Source organism: Bos mutus, chromosome 11 (assembly GCF_027580195.1).
Source record: "Bos mutus isolate GX-2022 chromosome 11, NWIPB_WYAK_1.1, whole genome shotgun sequence".
NCBI classification, from domain to species: domain Eukaryota; kingdom Metazoa; phylum Chordata; class Mammalia; order Artiodactyla; family Bovidae; genus Bos; species Bos mutus.
In genome coordinates, this window is record NC_091627.1 from 271,714 (window position 1) to 296,306 (window position 24,593).

Below are 24,593 nucleotides of genomic sequence, written 5' to 3' on the forward strand. Positions count from 1 at the left end.
GCCTCCCCGCGCCCGTCCCCTGCCTCCCCGCGTCTGACTCCAGCGTCACCGCATCCGGAGATCCACTCCCAGCCTCTGGAGCGCTGGACACACACAGACGCCCCCACACACATGCACAGGGACACACCCCCCGTGAGGGCTGCCTGGGGAGGGGCGGCCGCATCCTCCTCCAGGGACGGGGTGCTGCAGGCCCACCTGCTCGGAGGCGGCTCAGCGCTGGGCCTGCCCGCTGGTCCCCAGGGCTGCGTGGGAACAAGCGCGCGTGACACTCACAGGAAGCGTGGGTGTCTCGCAGAAACCAGCTGAAACATGATACCATGATAAAGCCTCATTTAAAGTACTTCTTTTTTTTTTTTTTATTGATTTCATTGAAAACAGAACAAGAAATGGTCTGAGCCAAAAGACTGCTCTTAGAACTGTCAAAAACATTTTAACAGAAAAAATAAACATGACTGCATTATGAATGTTTTAGAAGAGTTGCACAAAAAAACCCACTGTTACTGCACTAATTACAGTATTTAAAAAAGTATATGCCAAAAAAAAGTATATGACCTGGCAGGCCATCACTCAAAAGGTGACGGCAATTTTATTCACACAAGACTAACGTTTTAAAAAAAGCTTTTCCTGCGTTTTATTCTAAAATCACTTTGTTCTCTTTATACAGTTGATAGTTTATTTTCACATGGTGAGTAGAAACCACACCAGAATCAGCACCGTTGTCTGTGTTTTTGTGTTTATTTTTTGTTTGTCCTAATGTCCAATAATGGCAGAAAATAAACCAGTTTGTTCATCATCATAGCATGTGGCTTAGAAATCAATAGGACGTGCGGTGCTCCGGGGCCATGGCCGTCCTGCGCCCCAAACCGCATCCTCGGAAAGAAGCACGTGAGAGGTCTGGTGTATAGGACTAGATATAGGATTTCTTTAAAAAGCAAACCCACGTTTTCTCCAAAGTCAGCAGTGGCTCGGCCCTGACCTCGCAGGGGCGGTGGGCACGGGGTCTGTGCCGCCCAGAGCCAGCACCGGCCATGCGGGCCGCGGCGGGCCACACGGAGAGTCCGGGCCGACAGGACGCAGCCCCCAGCCCGGCGGTGAGCCGGGAGCGACGACACGCGAGGGGAGACGAGAAACGTGGAGCAGAAAGACCTCCGTCGGGAACTCACAGCGAGGCCGGCAAGGAGCCCAGGCGTCCCCGCGCAGCCGGGCCCCGCCCCCGCGGCCCTGGGCAGGCCAGCCGGTCTCCTGCACGCCTCCGCGTCCTCCCCAAACCACAGCGAACGGCGTCCACTTGGGCGCCGGGCAGCGCTCTCATAGCGGGTCAGCGGGCGAGGAGCTGGTGTCGGGCAGCCCGTCCTCCTGGGCACCGGCCTGCCGCTGGGCCAGCGCGGCCCCGGAGTGCCGGCACTTGGGGGAGCCGCAGCGGCAGCTGAACAGCTTGCCCTTGATGTCCCAGAAGCGCTGCCCATAGTCGAAGCTGCGGAGAGAGAGCCGGGGTCTGGGCCTGCGCCCCCGGGGCCGCCCCCCACCCGCCCCCGCCCGGGCACCTACCCCAGCTGCTCCCCGGCCTCAATCAGGCGGGTGCTGAAGAAGGCGATCCGCGGGAAGCGCAGGTCCTGGTGGGACATGAACACACGCACGGGCACCAGATTGGGCTCGCAGTGGTGGTTGATGAAGCGGCTGACGTTGCCATAGAAACGCGCGTCGATGCAGTACAGCTCTCCGTCCTAGGGGAGAGACGCGACGCGCTGAGCATCGGGGGCAGGCGCGGGTGCCGCCCCTGCCCCCCCACCCAGCCCCGGGGCTCCCACTCGGTGAAAACGAGCACAGACCTGGGATTCACGTGGACGGCTCCGCAGACACCCAGAGAGGGGTCGGGGTCCATGGGGACCACGAGGCAGCATAGCCCCTCAGGGACCCAGTGACGGAGGGGGAGGAACACCACCCGAGAGGCAGGGCCAAGGGGCACTGGGCAGAGGGACAGACAGACAGGGAGACAGGGGGAAAGAGACGGGGGGACAGGGCAGAGGGACGTGGGGACGGGGAAAGAGGGACGAGGGGAGAGGGACGGGGGGACAGGGCAGAGGGACGTGGGGACGGGGAAAGAGGGTGGGGGGAGAGGGCGGGGGGACGGGGGAGAGGGACACAGGGGAGCGGGGGGAGAGGGCGGGGGGCTGCCAGGTCCCTCCTGAGGGGACTTAGCCAACAGCAGCCTTCAGGGCGGTGGTGACCCCGTGGGCAGACAGTGGCCAGGACCCAGGCCTGACCTGACCCTGAGAAGAGGTCTGGCCTCACTGCTGAGGCCTGAGAAAGCCGCATTTCCCCTGTAAAGACCCAGAAGGCAAGAGCGACGCTGCCCCGGGGACGGCCACGTGGCAAGGGCCCCCGGGGAGGGGCAGGGGCCCCGAGCACCGCCGTGTCTGCGGGCCCTGACCTCCCACAGCGGGTGCGGGCCACAACTGGGACAATTCTCCCCCCTTTCCTGTGGCTTTGTCCACAGAGGCAACAGACGGGAATCCTTGCGGGAAGGAAGCTTCCTGAGCTAAACCAGAGGCTCCGGGGCCACAGAAGGGGTCCTCACCCCAGGTGTGGGAGGAAGCAGCGCGGGCTCCGCAGACGCGGCATCCACCCCGGGACACGAGGCGGCCAGGCCCGCCTGAGCCTGCAGGACCTGGGCGGTCCCCAGGGACGCAGGACTCCTTGGGGACAAGCGGGGGTTCCTCTGCCCACCGGTCCCCAGTTCCAGCCCCGACACCCCCCACGCTTCCCACAAGGTGCATCCTGGGCGCTTGACCGCCCGTCCTGAAGGCCAGACTGCACGTCGGGTCCTGTAAATTCCCTCCACAAGAACCACCGTGGCCCTCCTGCAACAAACATTGCTCAGGTCTTTAAAACACGCCTTTTCAGATGAATGTATTGCTCTGCTCTTTCAAAGCGTCTCTGATCAAAAACCACCCACACCTGGTTCTGCAGCACAAACGTGGTGGGGAGGGAGCCTGTGCCCACTTGAACCCCTTGCATCACAGCTCTGAGGTGCTGGGTGTGGGCACCCAGGGAGCCAGGTGATGTGGGCAGAGGACAGGTGGGTGGACGCTTGGAAGGTTCCAGAACAGCAAGGAGATGGGCAGATCCGCAGCAGGAGGACCAGTGTTGTGACCCAGGAAACACCTGGATAGCAAGGCCAGAAAGTGCCCTGCTGCCTCGGACGACGGGGAGTGGGGTGGCGGTGGGTGTCCAGCAGGGGCAGGCATCCTGTACACCAGAGCTCCAGAACGCAGGCGCCCAGCGGGGCGGGCACTCAACACCAGCATTCGGGGACGCAGGCGCCCAGCGGGGCGGGCACTCTGAACGCCAGTGCTCGGGGACGCATGCGCCCAGCGGGGCGGGCACTCTGAACGTCAGTGCTCGGGGACACAGGCGCCCAGCGGGGCGGGCATTCTGTACACCAGCACTCCAGGATGCAGGCACCCAGCGGGGCGGGCACTCTGAACGCCAGTGCTCGGGGTCTCGGGCCTGAGCTGGAGCAGCGGGGACTGTGAGTGCATCCGTGCCCTGTCACATGCCCAGAATGAATGTGTCATAGGACCAAACACCCGGGCCCACACGGGCTAGGCGGAACAAGGAAGAGACCTCCGGGCGTGAGCATGGAGGGCCTGCAGGGCAGCCAGTCTCTCTGAGGGGCGCTCTGCCAGGAGCCACTGGGGCACCCAGATAGGCCCTCCTCCCATCTCCCGACAGTGACCACACACCCGCCTGCCAAGTGCTGTGACAATCAGACCAGCAGCCTGGTCAGCAGAGACAGAAGCAGCAGCAGACAGAGAACCCCAGGGGGTCGAGCTCCTGGCTGTGCCGTGGGCCAGGCGGCCAGGCTGGGCTCACCGCAGGGGCAGCTGAGCCAGACTCAGAGGGGGCAGCTGCACCTCGGTCCCCACAATGCAACCACGCGCTCCCAGAAGAGGGAGCCTACGCCCTGATGCCCTTCAGGCAGGTTTGGAACCCGAACTAAAACTAATCAGGATCAGGCGGCGACAGGCAAGCAGGATGAAGACCAGGAGGAACCCCTGACGCCAGACAGACCACAGGGACCCCAGACACAGACCCACCACAGGGACTCCAGACAGCGGACGGACCACAGGCAGGTGGGGGTGGTGCCCGGAAGTCATGCTGGGGCACGCGTGAGCCACTGCAGGCGACCATCGCAGCTAAGACGCACCGAGGAAGCGGTGTGAGAGTACAACCCAGGTGTGATGGCCCACAAAGTGGAAGTACCCTCTGTATTACTCCAGCAAGTACGGGACAGACTGCAGCAGCAGCAGGATTTCAACAGATGCAGAAAAGCACCGAATACGACCTCTAGCCAATCACATGACTCCTGGTGAACTTGCAGCAGAGCCCTGAGCACCCACAGCCCATGGGAGTCTGGGGTCTAAAAGCTTCCTTCATCCACGGCGGGAACAGTGACCCAGCCGGGAGGGGACCGTCTACTGATGAGGAGACCGTGTCCATTCAGCAGGGCGCTCGGAAGACACAGCCACGCTGGGCGGGCGTGGGAGTGAGTGCCTGGCTTCACCCGGACCCACAGAGCGGGGCTCAGAGGCTCAGGCTGCCGGGAAGGACCAAGCACTTGAGGGGCCCCGCTGGCAGCACCTGTGCGCTCCAGCAAGTTCCCAGGTCAGCCTTGACGAACCAAGGAGCAACTCGAGCCAGGGCAAGGCAGAGGGCAGCTGCGCCAGATCAGAAACCCCTGGAAACCAGGGCCCAGAGACGAGAAGCTGGAGTCCAGCGACCCCGCCAGCCCCTGAGAGGGAGCCGGGACACGGAGGACCGCCCTCCGGTCACGCTCGTGATCCTCGGTGCACACGGAAGCTCCTCCCGCGCACGGGGCCTCCACCCTTGCTGAGAGGCGGGCTCAGGCTACAGAGCTGCATCCCAGCCCCACGCTCAGTAGGCTGGCAGGACAGGCAAAGGGCCTCTGGGCCCGGTGACCCCACTGCACACGCCTGAGCCCAGCAGAAGCGCCAGCACCAGCCAGGGCAGCCGAGCCTCCGCACCGCCCGACCTTGCCTGTGGGCACCGCCACACCACAGTCCCACTGGCGCCACGCCCTACCCCTAGGGCTGCATTACCTTGTTGTCAAGATCAAAGAGATAAGAGTCTTCTTCCCGCACATCAGCTTCCGAGTCAGAGATAAGCTCCCCAACGTACCTGTGGGTCAGGGCAGGGCGGTGAGAACATGGCACCAGAGGACCTGAAGGAGCCCCACTCGAGGACGACCCGCTGTGGCTCAACAAGGACTGAGCCTGGGCCTCAGGATACGACACAGAAACCCTGTGACCAGGGGTCCAAAGTGATCATCCCTGGGAATCATGAGACCCTGACAGACCTTCTGAAACGAGCTCCAAGCTGGGGAGGAAGTGCAGGCCAAAGAGCAGATGGAGCAGGGGCTGCCCGCTGCATGTGCCACATGGTCAGCCTGGGCAGCCCCGCCTGGAGAGTCTGGGCCACAACGGCAGTAGACTCTCCTGGCGCCCCTCCCCGATGCTGCCCCACCCCCGAGACCGCAGGGGCAAGGCCCGGGAGATGTCCCCCACGCACCCCGTGACCACGGAGGCAGGGCCAGAGAGATGCCCCCCCATCCACCCCGAGACCGCAGGGGCAGGGCCCGGGAGATGCACCCCCACCCACCCCGTGACCACGGGGGCAGGGCCAGAGAGATGCCCCCCCATCCACCCCGAGACCGCAGGGGCAGGGCCCGGGAGATGCACCCCCACCCACCCCGAGACCGCAGGGGCAGGGCCCGGGAGATGCCCCCCTACCCACCCCAAGACCGTGGGGGCAGGGCCTGGGAGAACAGCACTCACTTACTCGCAAACAAAGGTGCCCAGTGGGATGTCCTGCAGGGACCGGACGCCCCAGCCCATGTTCTGTGTCCGATAGAGCTGCAGCCTCGCCCTGGAAAACATGGGTACGTCCCAGGTCACTCCACTCACAAGTGACACTCGAGGTTCAGGAGTAAAGGACAGAGAAGACCACCTTCGTGTCTGGAGACGCTTCAGCGCCGGGTGAGGGAGCAACAGAGGCTCCGAGCGACCCCAGGCCCCGCCGCACCGCCCTTCACGCCCTCAGGACGCAGGGGACCTCAGCCCCGCCCGCTCGCCCTGTGACCCCAGCACCCACCACGGGACCAGGCTGGCCAAACCTCAGCTGTGACAAGGACCAGGCGGGTGAGCAGCCTGCTGGCCCCGACTGGAATGCAGCTAGGCGCAGGCGGCGTGCCAACGGCAAGGCTGAGCTGACCTCTGAGGGGCAGGGGGACCCTCCCAGCCCCGAGAGTCAGGGCATCCGCCTACTGTCTGTGTTCCAGGGCCCTCGAGGGAGACGGGTATGTCTGTCCCCTCCCCAAGGACTTCCAGCCACACACAAGGACACAGAAGCGTGGGCTGCTCACAAGGTGCAGCCAAGTTACTTACTGTTAACAGGCCCCAAAACACTGAGCTCATTACGAAAATCTGCCCTTATGATCTTAGACTTTTCAACTCTTGAGCATTTCACAGAAAAAGCTCCATGACCACAGGCCCACAGTCTGGCTCTGGGTGGTCAGCAGACCAAACACACACATATCTAAGCGACAACAGGTGTTACACCCGACAGCACCTCCACGACACCCAGGGTGCAGCGCCAGGGGACCCAAGTGTGCACACAGCTCAAACTCGCGAGCCTGGACGGGCGGCTCATGGGAGGCCTGGCTCTCGCCTTCAGGCTGTGTGACCTGAACCCACATCTGAGCTGGGGGGCGACACGGCTTCTGCTCTTTACATCAGCGTGTAACACAGGCCGCGGCGCCAAAGAACACGCACATACACACGCACGCAGGCGCGCACACATACACACACACACACATACACAGCTTCTGCTCTTTACATCAACCTGAAACACAGGCCAAGGTGCCAAGGAACATGCACGCACACGCTAAACACACGTTCTCCCATCTGTGGACACACGGGGCGCCCCTGAACTGCCTGGGGCCCAGCCCTGCGCCCTTGGCTGCTGCAGGGGCTCACCTGAGGCCATTCTGCACCACGCGGTTGCGGCACGTCCTCCAGCAGGAGCAGGCGTGGTTGCACTCGAACAGCAGGGGCGGCTCTGCCATGTTGAACTCTGGCAGCAGCCGGCCGTCCTGGGGCAGACACGAGAAGCAGTCGCCACCCACAGCAAGGCCTCCACAGATGAGCACGCCCCCAGAACACTGGCTTCCGCCCGGGAGGACAGGGAAGGCCAGGGGAAGCCTCTGGCCAGGAGTCCACGTGGCTGGTTCTCCTGGTCCCTGCCTGGCACCCCTGCCCACCTTCCCGGCACCCTCTCAGCCTCCCGAGGCCCGTGCAGCCTGCCCTGTGGCCTCCTGCCAGGACCGCCAGCCCACACCTCCTGCCCCTCTGCAAATCCCCATTCTGGAGGGAGCCAGCATGCCATGAGCTGCTGGGCTACACCAGGCAGAGTCTGGGGCCCTGGCAACTTCAGAGACCATTCTGAGAGGTCTTCCCTAATGACGACCCTGTGCCAGCAGCCTCCATGTGGGGCCTATGTGCCCTCCCCACCCAGGACACCCCACTCCTGCCCCCAAACCAAAGTCGGGGGGTTCCTGCCTCAGCAGCGCCCTCCCAGCCCCACAGCTGCCTCCAGCCAGGCTGGGGATGCCGCCCTGGCCCCAGCCGCACCACCCCCTGCCCCGCCAGGACACAGGCTCCACCCTGCCCCCGGCCCTGGCTTCCGGTCGGCACCCTCTGAACCCCCGTCCCCAGCCTGCGGACTCACCTTGTCGTACCAGCAGCGCATGCTGAGCTGGCCACACATGCAGTTGCTGGAGGAGCAGTCGTCGATGCACACGCAGTACTGTGGGGAGAGTGTGTCAGACAGAGCCCCATCCCGCAGCCCCACGCTGTTCCCAGCCCCAGGGACCGTCCTCAGGACCCAGGGCCTGCAGCCTCCCCCAAGGGAGGTGGAGAGGACACCAGGGCCCCCACATGGGGCTTGCAGGAGAGGGGGAGGGCTGGGGGCCTGGGCACACGGGCCCAAGAGCGCAGGGAAGCGGGGCCGACGCTGGGGGGAGTGGCCACAGCCGAGCCAGCAGAGCCAATGGCAGCCCGAGCCTGGGCCCGAGCCTCCTGCCACCCAGCAACCCCTCCCACCACCCAGCAACTGCCCAGACCAGGGCCCCCTGCTGACCTGCAGGTGGGTGATGTTCCTATCGATGTTCATGGGGGACGTCACACAGTTCTGAGACACGTACTTGTAGTTGCTGGGGCACGGCTCGCCGTCCACACCATTGACGCAGGGGATGGGAATCCGCTCGTAGCCCCGAGCAATGTCCCTGCCGCAGGGGGCGCACGTCAGCTCTGGGCAAGCCCAGCTCCCTCCCGCGCCAGTGCCGCTCGCCCGGGCTGGTCCCAGCCGCTTCTCGCTCCTCACCTGCTCACCGTCTTCTCCACCGGGGTGGGCCTGTCAGGGGCCGCGTCCCGCAGCGCCTGGCTCACCTGCAGGGCGCTCCACACCTGTGAGTTGAGGCTGGCGCACTGCAGGGGAGTCTCCCCCTCCTTGTTCTTCAGAGTGACATCCGAGTCCCGGGACAGGAAGAGGCTGCACGGACAGCAAGTGCACAGGACACTCAGCCCTTCTGTCCCAGACTCAAGGACGAGACGCACGCAGCACGCCCACCCGTGAAAACAGGACCCGCCGTGCACTTCAAGACAGCACAGCCCGCAGACGGACGCCTCCAGCCACCATGCAGACGCAGCCGCCTCCCCACGAGCACGGTCCTTCGCAGGACGAGCACGGAAACTAGGGACAGCTCTCAACTTTGCTCAGCTCTTCCGTTCAAGGGCCCTCGGGATCAAAGGACAGCGACGCCTCTTGGCCACAAGCTCAGTCAGCACGTGGCAGGCGATGCCGTGGCCTGACCCAGGGAGGGGCCGACATGGCGCCAGAGCTCGGCGCCCCCAGGGACCCCATCCGAGAGGGCGCAGGCCCCGCAGCAGGGGCACCCCTCATCCCAGGCCCCCGTGCAGGGAGGACGGGGCTGCACGGCCCTGAGCTTCCGCCTGGAGCAGAGCAAAGGCTCTGGCAAGTGGGGCTCCCAGTAGCCCGTGTGCCCTCGTGAGGGTGCCGCTCCCGTGGCCCCGAGCTGGGAGCCACCAGGACGGCGGATTTTCACCGCAATCCTCCCAAGCTACACTGACCACAGGCCTGACGGGAGAGGCCCGTCCGCCGCAGGAAGTCCCCAGCGCCCCGGAGCCACTCACACGACACAGGCGTAGCGGTCCTCCCGGGCCGCGATGTGCAGGGGCGAGTCCCCGTGGATGTTCACCGCGTGCAGGTCGCACCTGGCGGCCAGCAGGATCTCGGCGATGTCCACACAGCCTGAGAAGGCCGCCCAGTGCAGGCAGATGTTTTCCTCCTGAGCGGGGGACACGGGGGTGAGCCCCAGGGCCCTGCGGCCACCCAACAAAGGCTTCCTGCCATTCTGTCTTGTTTTTATTAAAACGTACGTCGATATAGTGCAGAGTAGGTTAAAACAGAAAACATCCTCCTGAATTGGGCTACACCCTGCACGACATGCCATCGAGGGCCAATTTACCTGCTTTTTGAAATTACGTTCCTTTTGAAACACAGTTAGTTATGACTGTAGAATAGAGTGATGCTTGTATAAGATTTGAAAAAGGCAAATCTGACTAATTAAAACTTTATTTCACAAAAGACTAAAAACTCTACACGATGGAGTATTACTCAGCCATTAAAAAGAATACATTTGAATCAGTTCTAATGAGGTGGATGAAACTGGAGCCTATTATACAGAGTGAAGTAAGCCAGAAGGAAAAACATAAATACAGTATACTAACACATATATATGGAATTTAGAAAGATGGTAACAATAACCCAGTGTACGAGACAGCAAAAGAGACACTGATGTATAGAACAGTCTTATGGACTCTGTGGGAGAGGGAGAGGGTGGGAAGATTTGGGAGAATGACATTGAAACATGTAAAATATCATGTAAGAAACGAGATGCCAGTCCAGGTTCAATGCACGATACTGGATGCTTGGGGCTAGTGCACTGGGACGACCCAGAGGGATGGTAGGGGAGGGAGGAGGGAGGAGGGTTCAGGTTGGGAAATACATGTATACCTGTGGCGGATTCATTTTGATATTTGGCAAAACTAATACAATTATGTAAAGTTTAAAAATAAAGTTAAATTAAATTTTAAAAAAAAGAAAAATAAATAAATAAAAACAACTGAAAAAAAAAAAAACTCCAAATGAGGCAAAGAAAAATTTTGAAGTACCTGTGCCATATGTAAAATACACAATTTATCACATATAGATTATACATGTGATATAATCTACCATGTTGAGTCTGTTAGAAGACTACAATCTTAAAAAAAACACAAATGTGAAAAGGAAAGGTAAATAAAAAACAACATAGGGTAACAATGAGGAGCAAACCTAAAAGTCAAGACAACGTCTAAATGAGAACCACAGAACATCCGACCTGCCGCACATGGGCCCAGGCACAGAGAGCCGGCCACAGAGGCCCGAGCAGGCTCCCAGAGCAGGGCGCCCTGGCCCCGGCTGCGCCCCGGCCCCGCCTCCCTTGCAGACTCGCCCAGCGATGCTCCCGCTGCCCTTTCTGGCCACTGGCCTCAGGGCTGTGGCCTCCGCTCTCTGCTGTGTGGGCGGAGGGCGCAGCACGTCCTGGAGGCCGGGCCGTGCCCCCCAGCGCCCACCCCACAGCTTGGGCGCCCTAGGCCTCCGGCTCAGCCGCCTCAAGAGGACAGCAGTGGAGCAGGAGCTGAGGCCGGGCCTGCCCGCCTCGCTGAGTCCACAGAGGAAGCGAAGCGCCGACCCACTGTCTGTCCCAGGTTCCTCTCCCCACGTCGCTCTCAGAGGCCCCAGCCCCAGGGTCTACCCGCCGCACACCTGTGGGCTCCTCAGTGAATCGGAGCCGCCCAGGGGCCTATAGCGCCCACGACCTTATCAGCAGAACTGAGCCTGTCCCAGCTCCGAGGCCTGTGGTCAGAGAAGGTGCCCGGGCCCTGCTACCTTACGACAGGTCCACACGTCTGGTGGGTGTTTAGTGAACGAGGGGCAAGAGGGGCCACAACAGGTTTACCCCCACCCACACCTCGGTGGAAATGCGGCTGAACAGTTTTCAGGAGCTGGACATCAGGCAGTGAAGGGCTGCACCCAGAGCGGGGAGCGAAGTGGCCACTGGCTCACCGTCCGTCTCAGCTCCAGATCAGGCGGCCCCAGGCCAAGGCAGCTGGGGGTGAGGGCCAGCCGTGGGCTGAGAGGCCTCTGGAGGGCTGCACATTCCAAGCCCGGGCCTCCAGAAGGACATACCGGTGCACAAGGCTCAGTGCTGGCCCCACAGGGTAGGGATGACCAGCCTCAGCTGAGACCTGCTCGGACCACCTGACAAACTTAGAAAGCAAGGCCCCACGTGATCGGGCCATTCCCAGTAACACCGCTGCACTGGGAACGCGGCTAAAGACAGATTCCCAGCAGGGTGAGCTCATACGTCCTGCGTCGGGTCTCAGCTTACCATACGGGCAAAGGCTCGGGAAACCAGACCCATGAGCAGCAAAGCCAACTAACTACCCAAAGCCAGAAACGGCACACGGGGCAGACCAGCAAGCTCAGAGAAGCTGGACAACTGCGTTCAGGAGACACGCCTCAGGAAGTACCGAGAAGGCCCTGCAGAGGGTTCCAAGCTTCGGCCACAGTGCGCGAGGGGAGAGCACGCTGGGCAGAACCGACGCACAGCACAGTGGAGGAGGCCAGTGAGCTCGACACAGCCCAAGACCAGCGAGGCACACGTCCAGGGTGAAAAATAATCACAGCAAATGAGAAGCGCTTCAGTGAGCACTGCGACAGATTCTCAAACACACGGAACCAGACCCTCCCCAAGGGGGGTGGGGCAGAGGCAGCTCTGAAAGAAGTGAGCGGGAAGCTTCCAGGTTGGTAAAGCCCCCTACAACAGACCCAGGGGGGTCCATGAACCCTGAATGCACACTTGCATGCACACACCACCAGGCACCTTGTAGTAAGATCACCAAATCCCGGTAACAAAGAGACAACCTTAAAAAACCCGAGAGTAGAGAGGCACATGACACACGGAGAAACCAAGAACAGCCGCCAGCAAGGCCTTCCCGCTGGAGACAAGTGGAGCCAGGACTCAGGGAAGCGCTGAGACCAACCGCCATTGACAACTCTTCACCCAGAACACCTTTCAAAAGCGAGGGAAAGGACTCTGCAGGCATTAAGAAGCTGAGACTTCACCACCAGCCACCCAGCATGGCGGGAAATGCTGACGGACCTCAGACACACAGAAGGAAATGGCAGTGGACACACGGGCCTGAGGGAGAGGAGACTCCGGGAGCTGCACACCAGGCTCATCGCCACAGCCTCTCCCAGAGCCCACCGCTGCCTAAACAAAATTTAGTAAAGTACATGAGAGGAACAGCAGGAAGCTGGGGAGGGAGAAACGGAAGCGGCTCCTGGGAGGTTCTCCTCACAGGCCCTGAAGCGACGTTCGTCAGGAGGGCGCGGCCCAGAGCTCGGACAGGGCCCAGGCCCGGGGGGCCCAGCGCGGCCACAGGGCAGAGCCCATCGAGGAGGAAAGGCCGCTTCCTACGCACACTGCCGCAACAGTGAGACCCCCGCAAGCCAAGAAGAGAGCCCAACCCCACCTCCTACCCTGCACTAGCGTTAACACCCAACCTACAGAGTGTCTGGGTGGGGCAGGGATTTCACATGTGATAAAGAACCCACCCGCCAACGCAGGCGACATAAGAGACGTAGGTTCCATTCCCGGCAAGGAAAGATCCCCCGGAGAAGGAAATGGCAACCCACTCCAAGATCTTTGCCTGGGAAATCACACGGACAGAGGAGCCTGGTGGGCTATGGTCCACAGGGTCGCAGAGAGTCAACACAACTGAAGCAACTCAGCACACAGAGAAAATGACTGATAAACTGAACTGAGAGGGACAGAACGTACTATCTGACAAAGGACTTCCACCTAGAACATACAGAAACTCTCCAAACTTGAGAGTAAGACAAACAATCCAGTAAAAAATGATCAAAAGACCTGAAACGAAGAGAAAGACCCAGCATGTTGAGGAGAGCGTGGAGCAGTCACAGTCACCCACCAGGAAACACTCCCCCTGCAGGGCTGGCAGCGTCCGAGAGAGGCCGCAGCCCCACCAGGAGCCTGGCTGCGGCCCATACGCAGGACGGACGAGCAGGCAGCTCCATTCAGCCAGAGAGGCAGCCAGGCCGGCACCCGGGCGGGACTGCAAGGAGCAAGGCTGAGAGGCCCACTCGGGAACAGAAGGCAGAAGCCTGGCTGTGTCCGGTTTGGGGGCTGGTTATGTATCCCAGACAGAGGAGCCTGGAAGGCCGCAGGCCATGGGGTCGCAAAGAGTCGGACACGACTGAGCGTCTTCACTTTCACTTTCACGTCTGGTTAAGAAGAACCAGTTAAGTCTGCTAAAGACGGCTGGTTCTCAGGTATCTGGTATGTCTGGTTAAGAGCACTGGTTATGTCTGTGTATATTTTGTCTGTGTGGGTATTTCCAGTTAAAGGCGTATCTCTGGTCCTGGGGCCCAGCTCTGTGGAGCTGGCAGACACCCCCAGCCAGCACTGCCCTTGGTGGGGGTTACTGCTCCCAGTCTCTGTGGGGAGGGTCTTCTTGCAAAGCAGCCACCGCTCCCATCCTGTCTTCACATGGTCCACTCGGGGCTCTGAGCAGAGAAGTGGGTGAGCCTTCCTGCCTTAATCCATCATTAAAGCCATGAGCTTGTGGCCAGCTTCCTACTTACGGCTCTGGTAACTCTGCAAAGGTGGACACAGCTCCAGGAGTACAGCCCGTCCGTGTCCCGGGAACCCTGTCCCTCGCCTGGGAGGCAGCACACAGGTTCATGCCAGAACAGCCCCCCAGCTCTGCCAGCCCCACCACCCACTGCTCCTAGGACCCCCGAAGCCTTCCGGAGATCAGACTCCCCTTCAACTTCATCACAAGTGCCCGGTGCTGCCCGCAAGCAAACTGCCCCACCAACACACAGCCCAAGGCTATTTCCAGAGAGGCCGGTGCCTCAGCACCTCGGCCCAGGGGTGGCATGCCTTGGCCCGCCATCCCCACCACACACACAGGAGTCAGTGTCTCTACACCTCTGGAAACACGGCTCCACCCAGGGCGGGTCTCAGGGCCTATGCCGCTTGGGTCACACCTAACTCCTGACCGACACAGGAGGCCGCGCTGGGTCAGCACACGCTGGCGACTGGATGGGAAGAGGTCAGGGCAGGCGCTAGAACGAGGCCTCCACGAAGTGCCTGCAGCCACCCTGCGTCCGCCCCTCCTCCAGGGCCTCTGCCGGGGAGACTCACGTTGTCCCGGATGTTGATGTCAGACCCCTTGGAGAGCAACAGCTTCACGAGGTCCACGTGCTTGTACTCAGTGGCCCAGATCATGGGCGTCCAGCCACCATCATCCTAGTTTCAAAGAAAAAGGAAAACCTGTCACAGCCCCTGGATGTGTGAGGAGACACAGAGCCACCACTCAGGACCTGAGAAGGGGCCCCGGGGAGGGGGCAGGAGTGGGGGCCCCAACCCGAGGCCCCGTCCTGCTAAAGGAAACCGAGATTCACAGCACTGCCCGGGGACCCTGGTGAGTGCAGGCAGGCCACACACCTGCCCACCTGGTGGTCCCAGGACAGACCACGCATGAGGCATGAACTACAGACACCAGATCAGGGACCGAGGAGGCCGTGAGGAACGCAGGGGGCAGAAGCCCACCCAGCTGACCCTGCCCACCAGCGAGGCCACGGTCCTGCCCAGCCCGCTGCCCCTCTACCCTGCCCCCACCCCACTCGGTGGTCCTGGGGGTTTATTTAAACCAGGAGCGGCTCTGAGCCAACAAGGACCAAGTGGCCAATTCCTCCTCTGGTGGCCAGAGGCTGAGTTCCTGCCAACACAACTTGCCGCCTGCTCCAGTTGCCACGTCTTCCTGTGGACGCACTCGGCCTCCACGACTGAAGTGAGACGGTGCCCACAGGCCTGCGGCGGGACTGGGGACACGGCAGGGCAGCACAGCCCAGCCTGCCGGGCGGGAGACGGACCTGAGCCAGGGAACGGGGCCTGCAGGGGCACAAGCCGCACTTCGGGGAGCCGCGCCCACGGGCAGGGTCCCAGGGGTGGGAAGACGCCCCTGAGAGCTGGGAGGACCCTTCCCTGCACCCTCGCCTTCTCCCCCAGCCCCTCACAGGTCAGGAGACATACACGGGACCTGCTCTGTGCTGAGCACTGCAGGACACCCCAAGGTCCTGAGAGCAGCTGGACAGACAGACAGACGCAAAGCAAACACACGGGAAGAGACAGAACGTCCAACAACAGCCAGCGCTGGGAGGGAAGGCGAGAAGCCACAGGGCAGCTCGGCCCACGGAGGCTGGGCCCCGCTCGAGCAGCACTGCCTGAAGACGGGCCTCTAGGCGGCCGGGGAGCAGGCCAGGAGGCGGACGGGGCTGGGGAGAAGCGGCCAGGTCTCCAGGCCCTGCAGAGGTGGCCCCAGAGGACAGGCGGGGCCAGGACCACCTCGAGGCCTCGCCTTGGGTCCCGGGGCGGCATCACGAGCGGACGGGGTGCGCACCTGACAGTTGACGTCCATCTGTCCGTTTGAGAGCAAGTACTGAACCACGTCGTAGTGGCCTTTCTTGGCAGCCAGGTGCAAACAGGTCGAGCCCTCTGCGTCCTGTAACACGAGAGCCGCTGAGGTCCCAGGAGCCCCAGGGCGCTGAGTTCGCCCTGCCTGACGCCCCACGGCGACTGAGCTCAGAGCACGTCAGCCGGCGCGGCTGCTGGCTGGCCTTTGTCTCCACCTCCCAAGAACCTAAATCTACCTCAGCCACGGAACACCCAGCACCAGAGCCACCGCCCACCCCCCCACCCCACCCCCCGAGTTAAGGCAGACCGGGGGGAGCACCGGCCTGATCTACACTCGCAGGTGGGAGCCACCCGAGGCTCTCACTACACATGGCCGCCCTCCACCTGCAGGAGGCCCTCCACACTGCAGTCCCTCCCACCTCTCTGCATCTTCTGTCCCACAGAAATGTGGAAATCTCTTTTTCATTTTTTGCTATGGACCATTTTTAAAAGTCCTTATTGAATTCACTGCAACACTGCCTCTGTGTTACCGTCTCGTGGTTATGAGGTATGTGGGATCTCAGCTCCCTGACCAGGGGCTGGACCTGCACCCCTGCACTGGCAGGTCGAATCTTAACCACCGCACCTCCAGGGAAGGCCTGGAGATCCTGAATTCTAACGTTCTCAGCAGTGTCAGTCTCTTCTGTACTTTTTTGTGTCCTGCTGAAGAAACCGTTCCCAACACTAGAAACAAAGGCAACATCCCCTCTTGGCCTCTGAGTGCTCTGCGCCCTCGCCTGCCACGCCTGACTCCCGTTCACCACACGCCTGCCGCGCCCTCACCCTGCTCGCTCCCGCCTGGTGCGTGTGCTCTCCACGTGTTCACATGTGCTCTCCACATTAGCGTGTGGCCTACATGGTCACTGTGCTGTTAGGGTGTGCTCTCCATGTGTTCATGGGTTCTGTATTACTGTGTGCTCTCCGTGTGTTCACATGTGCTCTCCATGTTAGTGTGTGGCCTACATGGTCACTGTGCTGTGTCAGGGTGTGTTCATGGGTTCTGTGTTCACACGTGCTCTCCGTGTGTTCGCATGTGCTCTCCGTGTGTGTCAGTGTGTGCTCTCTGTGGAGGCAGGACTCGCTCTCATCTGTTCACCGGCTCAAACGTCTCCTCGGGCTGCAGGCCTTCATCCTCCGACGCTGGACGCAACTACGACGTGGTCAGGGTCAGACAACCATCTTGCTGTGGCCCCACCTGTTTTCACTCCTCTTTTCCTGCTTTCTAGTTACAAAAGTACTTTCTAAGATTCCATTTTACTTCCTCTACTACCTTTAAAAAATTTGTCCTTAAAGCTATGCCTCTTTTAAGTTACTCCCCAGTATTGTGCAAGATCACGACTTTCGACTGTCCACAGCTCAGAGCAGCACTGACCCCTCCCAGGACTGACCGCGAGGGCCATGCTCACGCCCCTCCGCTGTCCCCCAGCTCCTGCTGTCGTGTCGACATCCCCATCTGTGTAAACTCCATCTCACAATATTCTTCTTCCTTTAAACAGGCTTCACCTTTTAATAAATTTACAGAAAACAAGTTCTTCTAATTCACCATTTCTGGTATTTCCATTATTTCCAAGGATGAGATTTTCCTCCTGGCTTTACTATAAATCCGCTATTACGTTCCATCAGTTTTTGTACACCTGAAAATGTTTTATTTCACAATTGCTTCAGAAGGACACTTTTACTGGCTGTAGCATTCTGGGCGGACGTGTTTTTGGAGTTTTTCCCCTTTCAGCACAGTAAGAAAACCACTCCACGGCCTCCTGGCCCTGCGGCTTCAGATGGGGAGCTGGCGAGCACAGCACTGCTCACCTGCAGGTGCTACACCAGGACAGGCTGCTCCTCCTGGGCGCACGAGGCTCCCTGCAGTCTAACATGATGTGTTCTGGCGCAGCAGCCTGTGCATCTGTCCAGCTTGGGGCTTGCTGAGATTCTTGAACCTGGAGGTTATTTTTCATCAAATGTGGAAAATTTATGACCACTTTTCCTTCAATATATTTTCTTCCACTGGGTCTCCCTCCTCTCTGGGACTCTAACCACACAGACAGCTCAGTGTTATCCTACAGTCTTTCTCAGACAGAGTGTCTTCTGTGACTGGTCTTGGATTCAGCCCTTCTTTCCATGGCACCCAGAGTGCAGCTAGGCTCACCGGTGACCTGCCCACTCCAGACCTGCGCCAACCACTTGTTCTGCTGGTACAGCTACTCCTACAAAGCCCTCAACCCTGACCTGCCTCTGCAGCAGTGCTTTGCTTAGGCACTGGCTCCCGTGACAGGGCCATGAAACTGCCCCCTGGCCAAGCACTGGGCAGAACTCACGCGCCCGCCCTGATGGGGACTCTCACCTGCAGGTGTTTACAGAGCAGCTACCGGTGCCAGACCGCAAAGCCCACCAACGCAAAGGACCAGACGCTGCCCTGAAAACACCTCCACGGCTCACGCAACTGAGCTGCTGCTGTTTAGCTGTGGAGTCGTGCCCGACTCTGCGGCCCCATAAACTAGAGCACCCCAGGCTTCCCTGTCCTCCACCATCTCCCGGAGCTCAAGCTCATCTCCATCGGTTGGGTGGTGCCATCCAACCATCTCGTCCTCTGTTGTCCCCTTCTCCTCTTGCCCTCCATCTTTTCTAGCATCAGGGTCTTTTCTAACGGGTCAGCTCTTCACATCAGGTGGCCAAAGTATTGGGGCTTCAGCTTCAACATCAGTCCTTCCAATGAATATTCAGAGTTGATTTCCTTTAGGACTGACTGGTTGCATCTCCTTGCTGTCCAAGGACTCCCAAGAGTCTTCTCCAACACCAGAGTTTGAAAGCATCAATTCTTCAGCACTCAGCCTTCTTTTTGGTTCAACTCTCACATCTGTACATGACTACTGGAAAAACCATAGCTTTGACTATTCAGACCCTTGCTGGCAAAGGGATGTCTCTGCTTTTTACTATGTTCTCCAGGTTTGTCGTAGCTTTCCTTCCAAGGAGCAGGTGTCGTTTAACCTCATGACTGCAGTCACCCTCCACAGTGATTCTGGAGCCCAAGAAAATAAAACCTGCCCCTGCTTCCACTTTGTCCCCTTCTATTTGCCATGAAGCGATACAACTGGATGCCATGATCTTAGTTTTTTGAATGTTGAGTTTCAAGCCACATCTTTCACTCTCCTCTTTCACCTTCATCAAAAGGCTCTTTAGTTCCTCTTCACTTTCAGCCCTTACCGTGGTATCATCTGCATATCTGAAGTTATTGATATTTTTCCCAGTAATCTTGATTCCAGCTTGTGATTCATCCAGCTCAGCATTTCACATGGTGTACTCTGCATATGTAAATAACTATATACAAAAAACTATTTCTTTGACAGAAGCAAATTAAAATAGTAAAAAAAAAAACCCATTTTTGCAATCGAATTGTGTTTTTTTAACTGTAATGGTTGGTGTTGGTAAGAGTGCAGGGAAATGAGCGCTCACAAACTTCCAGATGCATTTAAAAAAGAGGGATCAAAAGCCTTAAAAAATCATTATATATCTTGATCCCCAAAATCCCTGTCCAGAAAAATCTGTCTTAAAACAAACATGTGAAAGACTTAGCTATGAAATGCCTGCTGAAGTACTGTGTATAATAAAAATTGATCATCCACATACTAAACTAGTGAATCTGGCAAAAATGATACAAATTATATCATGACATATAACACAGCCACTTGAAATAATGTTATAGAATAACATTTACATAGAAAAACAGAATTTGATGGGAAAAAGGAGTTCATAAATCAGTATGAACTGTGTGATGACTTTTTCAGGGGAAAAAAATGTGTATTAATGTGCAACGCTCTAAGATTTAACACTTTTATTGTTACTGTGTGTGTGTACCTGACCTAAAACTTGCCATTCTAACCATTTTCGAGCCACTCCGAGCCACACAACCGTCACCACTCTGTTCTCAGGACCTCCCAGCAGCCCAGCAGGAGCTCGGGCGGCACCACTCAGCCTGTGCCTGCCCGCACACCAGGGGGCCTCATCTCTAAACCTGCCTGGTCAGCTCCCTCTGGGGAGTGGAGTCACACACTATTGGTCCTGCGTCAGCTCCCTCTGGGAAGTGGAATTCCACAGGGGAGTGGAGTCCCATGCTATCCGTCCTGCGTCAGGTTCCTCAGGGGAGTGGAGTCACACAGTGCCCGTCCTCTGGCGTCACTCCCTCCTCTCAGTGTCGCGTTCCCAAGTTCACCCGTGTCGCAGCGTGTGCTGGACGCTCCTTCCCTTTTGAAGACGGAACAACACTCCGCCTCAGGGGTGGGTCACGTCTGGCTTACCCACCACGCGCCGCTGGAGCCTGGGCTGCTGCCCCTCTGGGAGCTGTAAGGTAACACGCCTGCAACGCAGAGAAGCAGGTGTGTGCACAGCTGTCTGTGTCCTTGCTTCCTGTCCCCTTGGGTACACACCCTGGACTGGAATCACTGGCTCATACAGTTAAAACTAAATACTTGATTTTTGAGGAACCACCAGACTGTCCCCACCAATACCGTATGGGAACCCCGACCTGCGCACACCTCTGCTGGCGCTTGTTTTCTGATCGTAGACAGCAGTGGTCCTCTGGGGTCTTGCTACAGCTTTGAATGCATTTCCCCAATGACTAATGATGTTGAGCATCTTTTTATGTGCCAACTGGCCATTCAATATAAGTATCTTCTCTGCAGAAATGTCTGCTCAAACTCCGCCCACTTCTGAGCTGGGCTACAGTCTAGCAGCAGGACATGTCTGTATGATTTGGAGAGTGAGGCCCAGCAGATACAGTACTGATGAATATTTCCCTCTCCTGGCGGGTGGTTTCTTCATTCTCCTTTAATGGACCAAAGTTTTAATTCTGATAAAGTTTAAGTTACCTACTTTCTTCTTATGGTCTGTGCTTTTGGTGTCGTGTCCAAGAAGCCACTGCAAGTCCCGTGTCACACAGATCTCCCTGCTTCCTGTCAGGTGCTTACAGTCTTAGCTCCTGGATGCAGGCCTTCGATCCCCTTGGGTTAACTTGTGAATACACAGTAAGGAAGGGGCCCAGACTCACTCTCCTGTGTGTGGAGTGCACTCTTCCCAGCACTTTCCTGCCACTGGCTGGTCTGGGCCCGTAACAGAAGTCATCCGATCGTGTCTGCAGGGTGCACTTCAGGCTCTCTCGGCGCCAGCCCACACGTCTGCCTCTGCACGGCTCTCCATCTGCTGCTTCATGCGTCCGTCTCCAGGCAGGTACCACACTCTTTGGATTACTGCAGCTCTGTCCTAAGTTTTGAAGTCAGCAAGTGTGAGGCCTCCAGGTTGCTCTTCGGCAAGACTATTTTGACTGTTCAGGTTTCTCTGTGGAGAACAGCGCTGGGACTCTGACGGGGGCTGCACTGACCTGTAGGTGGTTCTGGGCAGTAAGACTTTCCGGCAATACACTCAGCACTCGGCAGCCACAGACGCAGAGCCACAACACGGGGCTGACGGCCGCACGGTCGCGTCAGGGCACTGCAGCACTGGTGGGCTGGGATCTGCGGGGGTCCTGGAATCCAGCCCCTGCAGATAACAAGGGATCAAAGTACTGCCTGCTTCTACTCGATGAACACAGGATAATTTCCACTTATCAGTGCCTTTTTAAATTTCTTTCAGCATTGTTTTACTGTACAAATATTTTACCTCCTTGGTTAAGCTTATTCCAAAGTATTTTTTTCTTCTTGACGCTACTACGAATGGAACTGTATTCTTAATTTGCTTCTTGGATTGTTCACAAGCGTAGAAATACAACTGACACGTCTGTACTGACTTGATATATTAAACATTCTCAAACGTACTTATCAGTGCTGGCAAGTCCCCGTGTGGACTCTTCATGACTTTCTGCGTGTCGTCTGTGCACAGACGACTTTGCTTCCCCTTTCCAACATGGAGGCCTCTCTTCCTCGTTTTCCAGTTGTTGTCACTGTTCAGTTGCCAAGTCACGTCTGATTCTTTGTGACCCCATGGACGGCAGCACACCAGGCCCTGCCCCTCACCATCTCCCGGAGTCTGTCCAAGTTCATGTCCATTGAATCAGTGATGTCATCCAACCGTCTCATCCTCTGTTGTCCCCTTCTCATCCTGCCTTCAATCTTTCCCAGCATCAGGGTCTTTTCCAATGAGTTGGTTCTTCGCATCAGGTTGCCAAAGCATTAGAGTTTCAGCATCAGTCCTTCCAATGAATATTCAGGATTGATATCCTTTAAGATTAACTGGTTTGATCTCCTTGTTGTCCAAGGACTCTCAAGAGTCTTCTCCAGCACCACAATTCAAAAGCGTCAATTCTTTGGCGCTCAGCCCTCTTTACGGTCCAACTCTCACATCCATACACGACTACTGGAAAGACCATAGCCTTAACTATATGGGCCTTTGTCGGCAAAGTGATGTCTTTGCCTTTTAATACACTGTCTAGGTTTGTTATAGGCAATGGCAACCCACTCCAGTACTCTTGCCTGGAAAATCCCATGGACTGAGGAGCCTGGTAGGCTGTGGTCCATGGGGTCACTATGAGTCAGACACGACTGAGCGACTTCACTTTCACTTCCGTGCACTGGAGAAGGAAATGGAAATCCACTCCAGTGTTCTTGCCTGAGAATCCGAGCGATGGAGAGCCTGGTGGGCTGCCGTCTGTGAGGTCCCACAGAGTCGGACAGGACTGAAGCGCCTCAGCAGCAGCAGCAGGTTACAGCTTTCCTTCCAAGAAGCAACCCTCTTCTAACCCCAAGGCTGCAGTCGCCAAGCACAGTGGTTCCGGAGCCCAAGAGGAGACCTGCCACTGCTCCCACCTTTTCTCCTTCTATCTGCCATGCAGTGATGGGACCGTGTGACAGGATCTCAGTTTTTTTAACATTGAGTTTTAAGCCAGCTTTCTCACTCTCCGCTTTCACTCTCATTAAAAGGCTATTTAGTTCCTTTTCACTTTCTGCCCTTACAGTGGTATCATCTGCATAACTTGAGGTTGTTGATATTTGTCCCGGCAATCTTGATTCTAGCCTGTGCTTCGTCCAGCCTGGCACTTTGCATGATGACAACTTTCTTGAGTAAGGGCTCTGAACAGCACACGGAAGAGGGGAGGTGCTCACCATGAAGGGTGGAGCCGGACCCTCCACACACAAACCCTCGTGGGTGCTTGTCCGTGTCAGGCTCTGTGGAGCCAGTACTCACAGTGCTTCCCACGAGTAAACCGCCGCCAGGCAGGCTGCACTGCCTACTTCTAGACACCTGTGGGTGCCCAGTAGCCGCCAATCCCTAAAGGCGTCCCAGGGAAGCGGCTCTGCTCCTCCTCACAAGGAGTGCTACGGGGATCAGGGTGTGTGCGCCGAGTACCTTGGGATCCACGAGGGCCCCGGCCTTGATAAGGTACTTCACCGCATCCAAGTGGTTGTTCTCCGCGGCCTCCATCAGCGGGGTCCTCTGGTCCTCGGAGCAGGTGTCAATGTTGGCGCCCGCCTGGTGAGAAGAGGGACAGACACTCAGCCTGCAGCCACACCCAGGGAGGAAAGCCCCCGGACTCAGACAGCAGAGACCCCGGGAGGTCTCTCTGCCGTCTCCAAAGTGATGGTTCTATTTTCTGTCAAGAAGAGCGTTTCACTTTTCAGTTAACTTGGTAAAGATAGCAACATCACTGACAACCCCTCAGAAGTAAGAAAGTGAGACCCCAGCGCAGACAGAGAAGTGAGGAGAGGGTCTCCGCAAGGCGGGGCCAGGAGGCAAGGGGACCAGCTTGCAGTGACCTCAGAGCTCTTTCTGGGCTGTTCTAATGCTTGCTGAAATTAACTGAACAAAAATTCATCTCCAGCATTTTTTTTTCTAGTAGTGGGTGTACTTAAAAACTAATGAGCGAGCAGGAGGCCTTGGGTAAATTCTGCCTAAAACTGCAGACGCCCAAGGTGAGTTGTCCACTCAGAGCAAAGTGACTATTTGGCAGCTGAACCTTTTCTGTGTTTTGGGGGAGAAACTAATGTAGACTAATGCACAAAGAGCTAACACCTGCAAGATTGTTTTAATTATTAGCAATTAAAACATAAGAGTAACAGTTTAGTGAGAAACTTAAAAAGCACACAAAGAAGGGCCCACGGAAGCCAGGGGCTGAGCAGCAGGGGCTGGAAAGAGACCCGCTGGCCTCCAGGCGGAGCGGGGGCAGTGGGTGGGAAACGCGAGGGACACCGGTCCGAGCCCACCTGAAGGCGAGGTGGAGTCGGGACCCCACAGCAACCTGGAAGAGCACACAGGTGAGGGGCAGGCAGGGCGGAGGCAGCACAGAGCCCAGAATGCCAGCATGGGGCCAGCCACTCTGCCCGGGTGCACAGGCAGGATGAGCCTCTGCCGGCAGAAGGCCAGGCAGTGCCTGTGACTGGGGGCACGCACCTGGCAAGACTCCCCCAGACCCCCATCCACCCTGAGCCCTCAGGGGGTGGGCAGCCTCAAAGGGAGGGCCCAGGTCTGAGAGGGCTGCACAGGCTGATGGCCAAGAGTGGAGGCAGGGGCCACGCTGCAGAGGGTCAGGGTCAGAGGAACATCTCCCCCGCCCAACGCCAAAACCCCGGGACCGCGAGGACTGGTGCTCCATGCGCTTGTCTGAAACCCGAGCTAGTCAGTGACCCACCCAACCGGCGGAACGGAAGCCCCGCACAAGGACGTGTGGGCAGCCCTGGACCACAGCAGGGAAGCCAGCCGGAAGGTGAATGACCATCCCAGGGAGAGGTGGGGCACCCAGGAGATGACGCCAAGCCATCTGAGACTTGGGAGGAGGGGGACGGAGGGTGAGCCCCCAGAGAACAGGGCGGCACATGTCAGGGCAACGGCCACTGCTCTGCCCTTCCCTGGGCCCTGAGGCTGCGAG

At 58.2% G+C, this 24,593-nt stretch overlaps 1 protein-coding gene across 6 annotated transcripts in view; it reads right to left on the reverse strand.

The window, feature by feature from the left end:
- Positions 1 to 331: 331 nt before the first annotated feature.
- EHMT1 (euchromatic histone lysine methyltransferase 1) overlaps positions 332 to 24,593 on the reverse strand; it is a 109,831-nt gene continuing 85,569 nt past the window's right edge. For all 6 annotated transcript variants that reach the window (XM_070378582.1, XM_070378581.1, XM_070378580.1 and 3 more), the window contains 12 exons: positions 23,078 to 23,200; positions 15,696 to 15,797; positions 14,438 to 14,542; positions 9,294 to 9,448; positions 8,464 to 8,631; positions 8,221 to 8,365; positions 7,810 to 7,887; positions 7,059 to 7,174; positions 5,863 to 5,949; positions 5,124 to 5,202; positions 1,549 to 1,724; positions 332 to 1,474 (listed from right to left, as the gene is read on the reverse strand). In XM_070378582.1, coding sequence (XP_070234683.1) covers positions 1,309 to 1,474; positions 1,549 to 1,724; positions 5,124 to 5,202; positions 5,863 to 5,949; positions 7,059 to 7,174; positions 7,810 to 7,887; positions 8,221 to 8,365; positions 8,464 to 8,631; positions 9,294 to 9,448; positions 14,438 to 14,542; positions 15,696 to 15,797; positions 23,078 to 23,200 — 1,500 coding nt within the window. In that variant the 3' untranslated portion in view covers positions 332 to 1,308. The remainder of the gene's footprint in view (positions 1,475 to 1,548; positions 1,725 to 5,123; positions 5,203 to 5,862; positions 5,950 to 7,058; positions 7,175 to 7,809; positions 7,888 to 8,220; positions 8,366 to 8,463; positions 8,632 to 9,293; positions 9,449 to 14,437; positions 14,543 to 15,695; positions 15,798 to 23,077; positions 23,201 to 24,593) is intronic.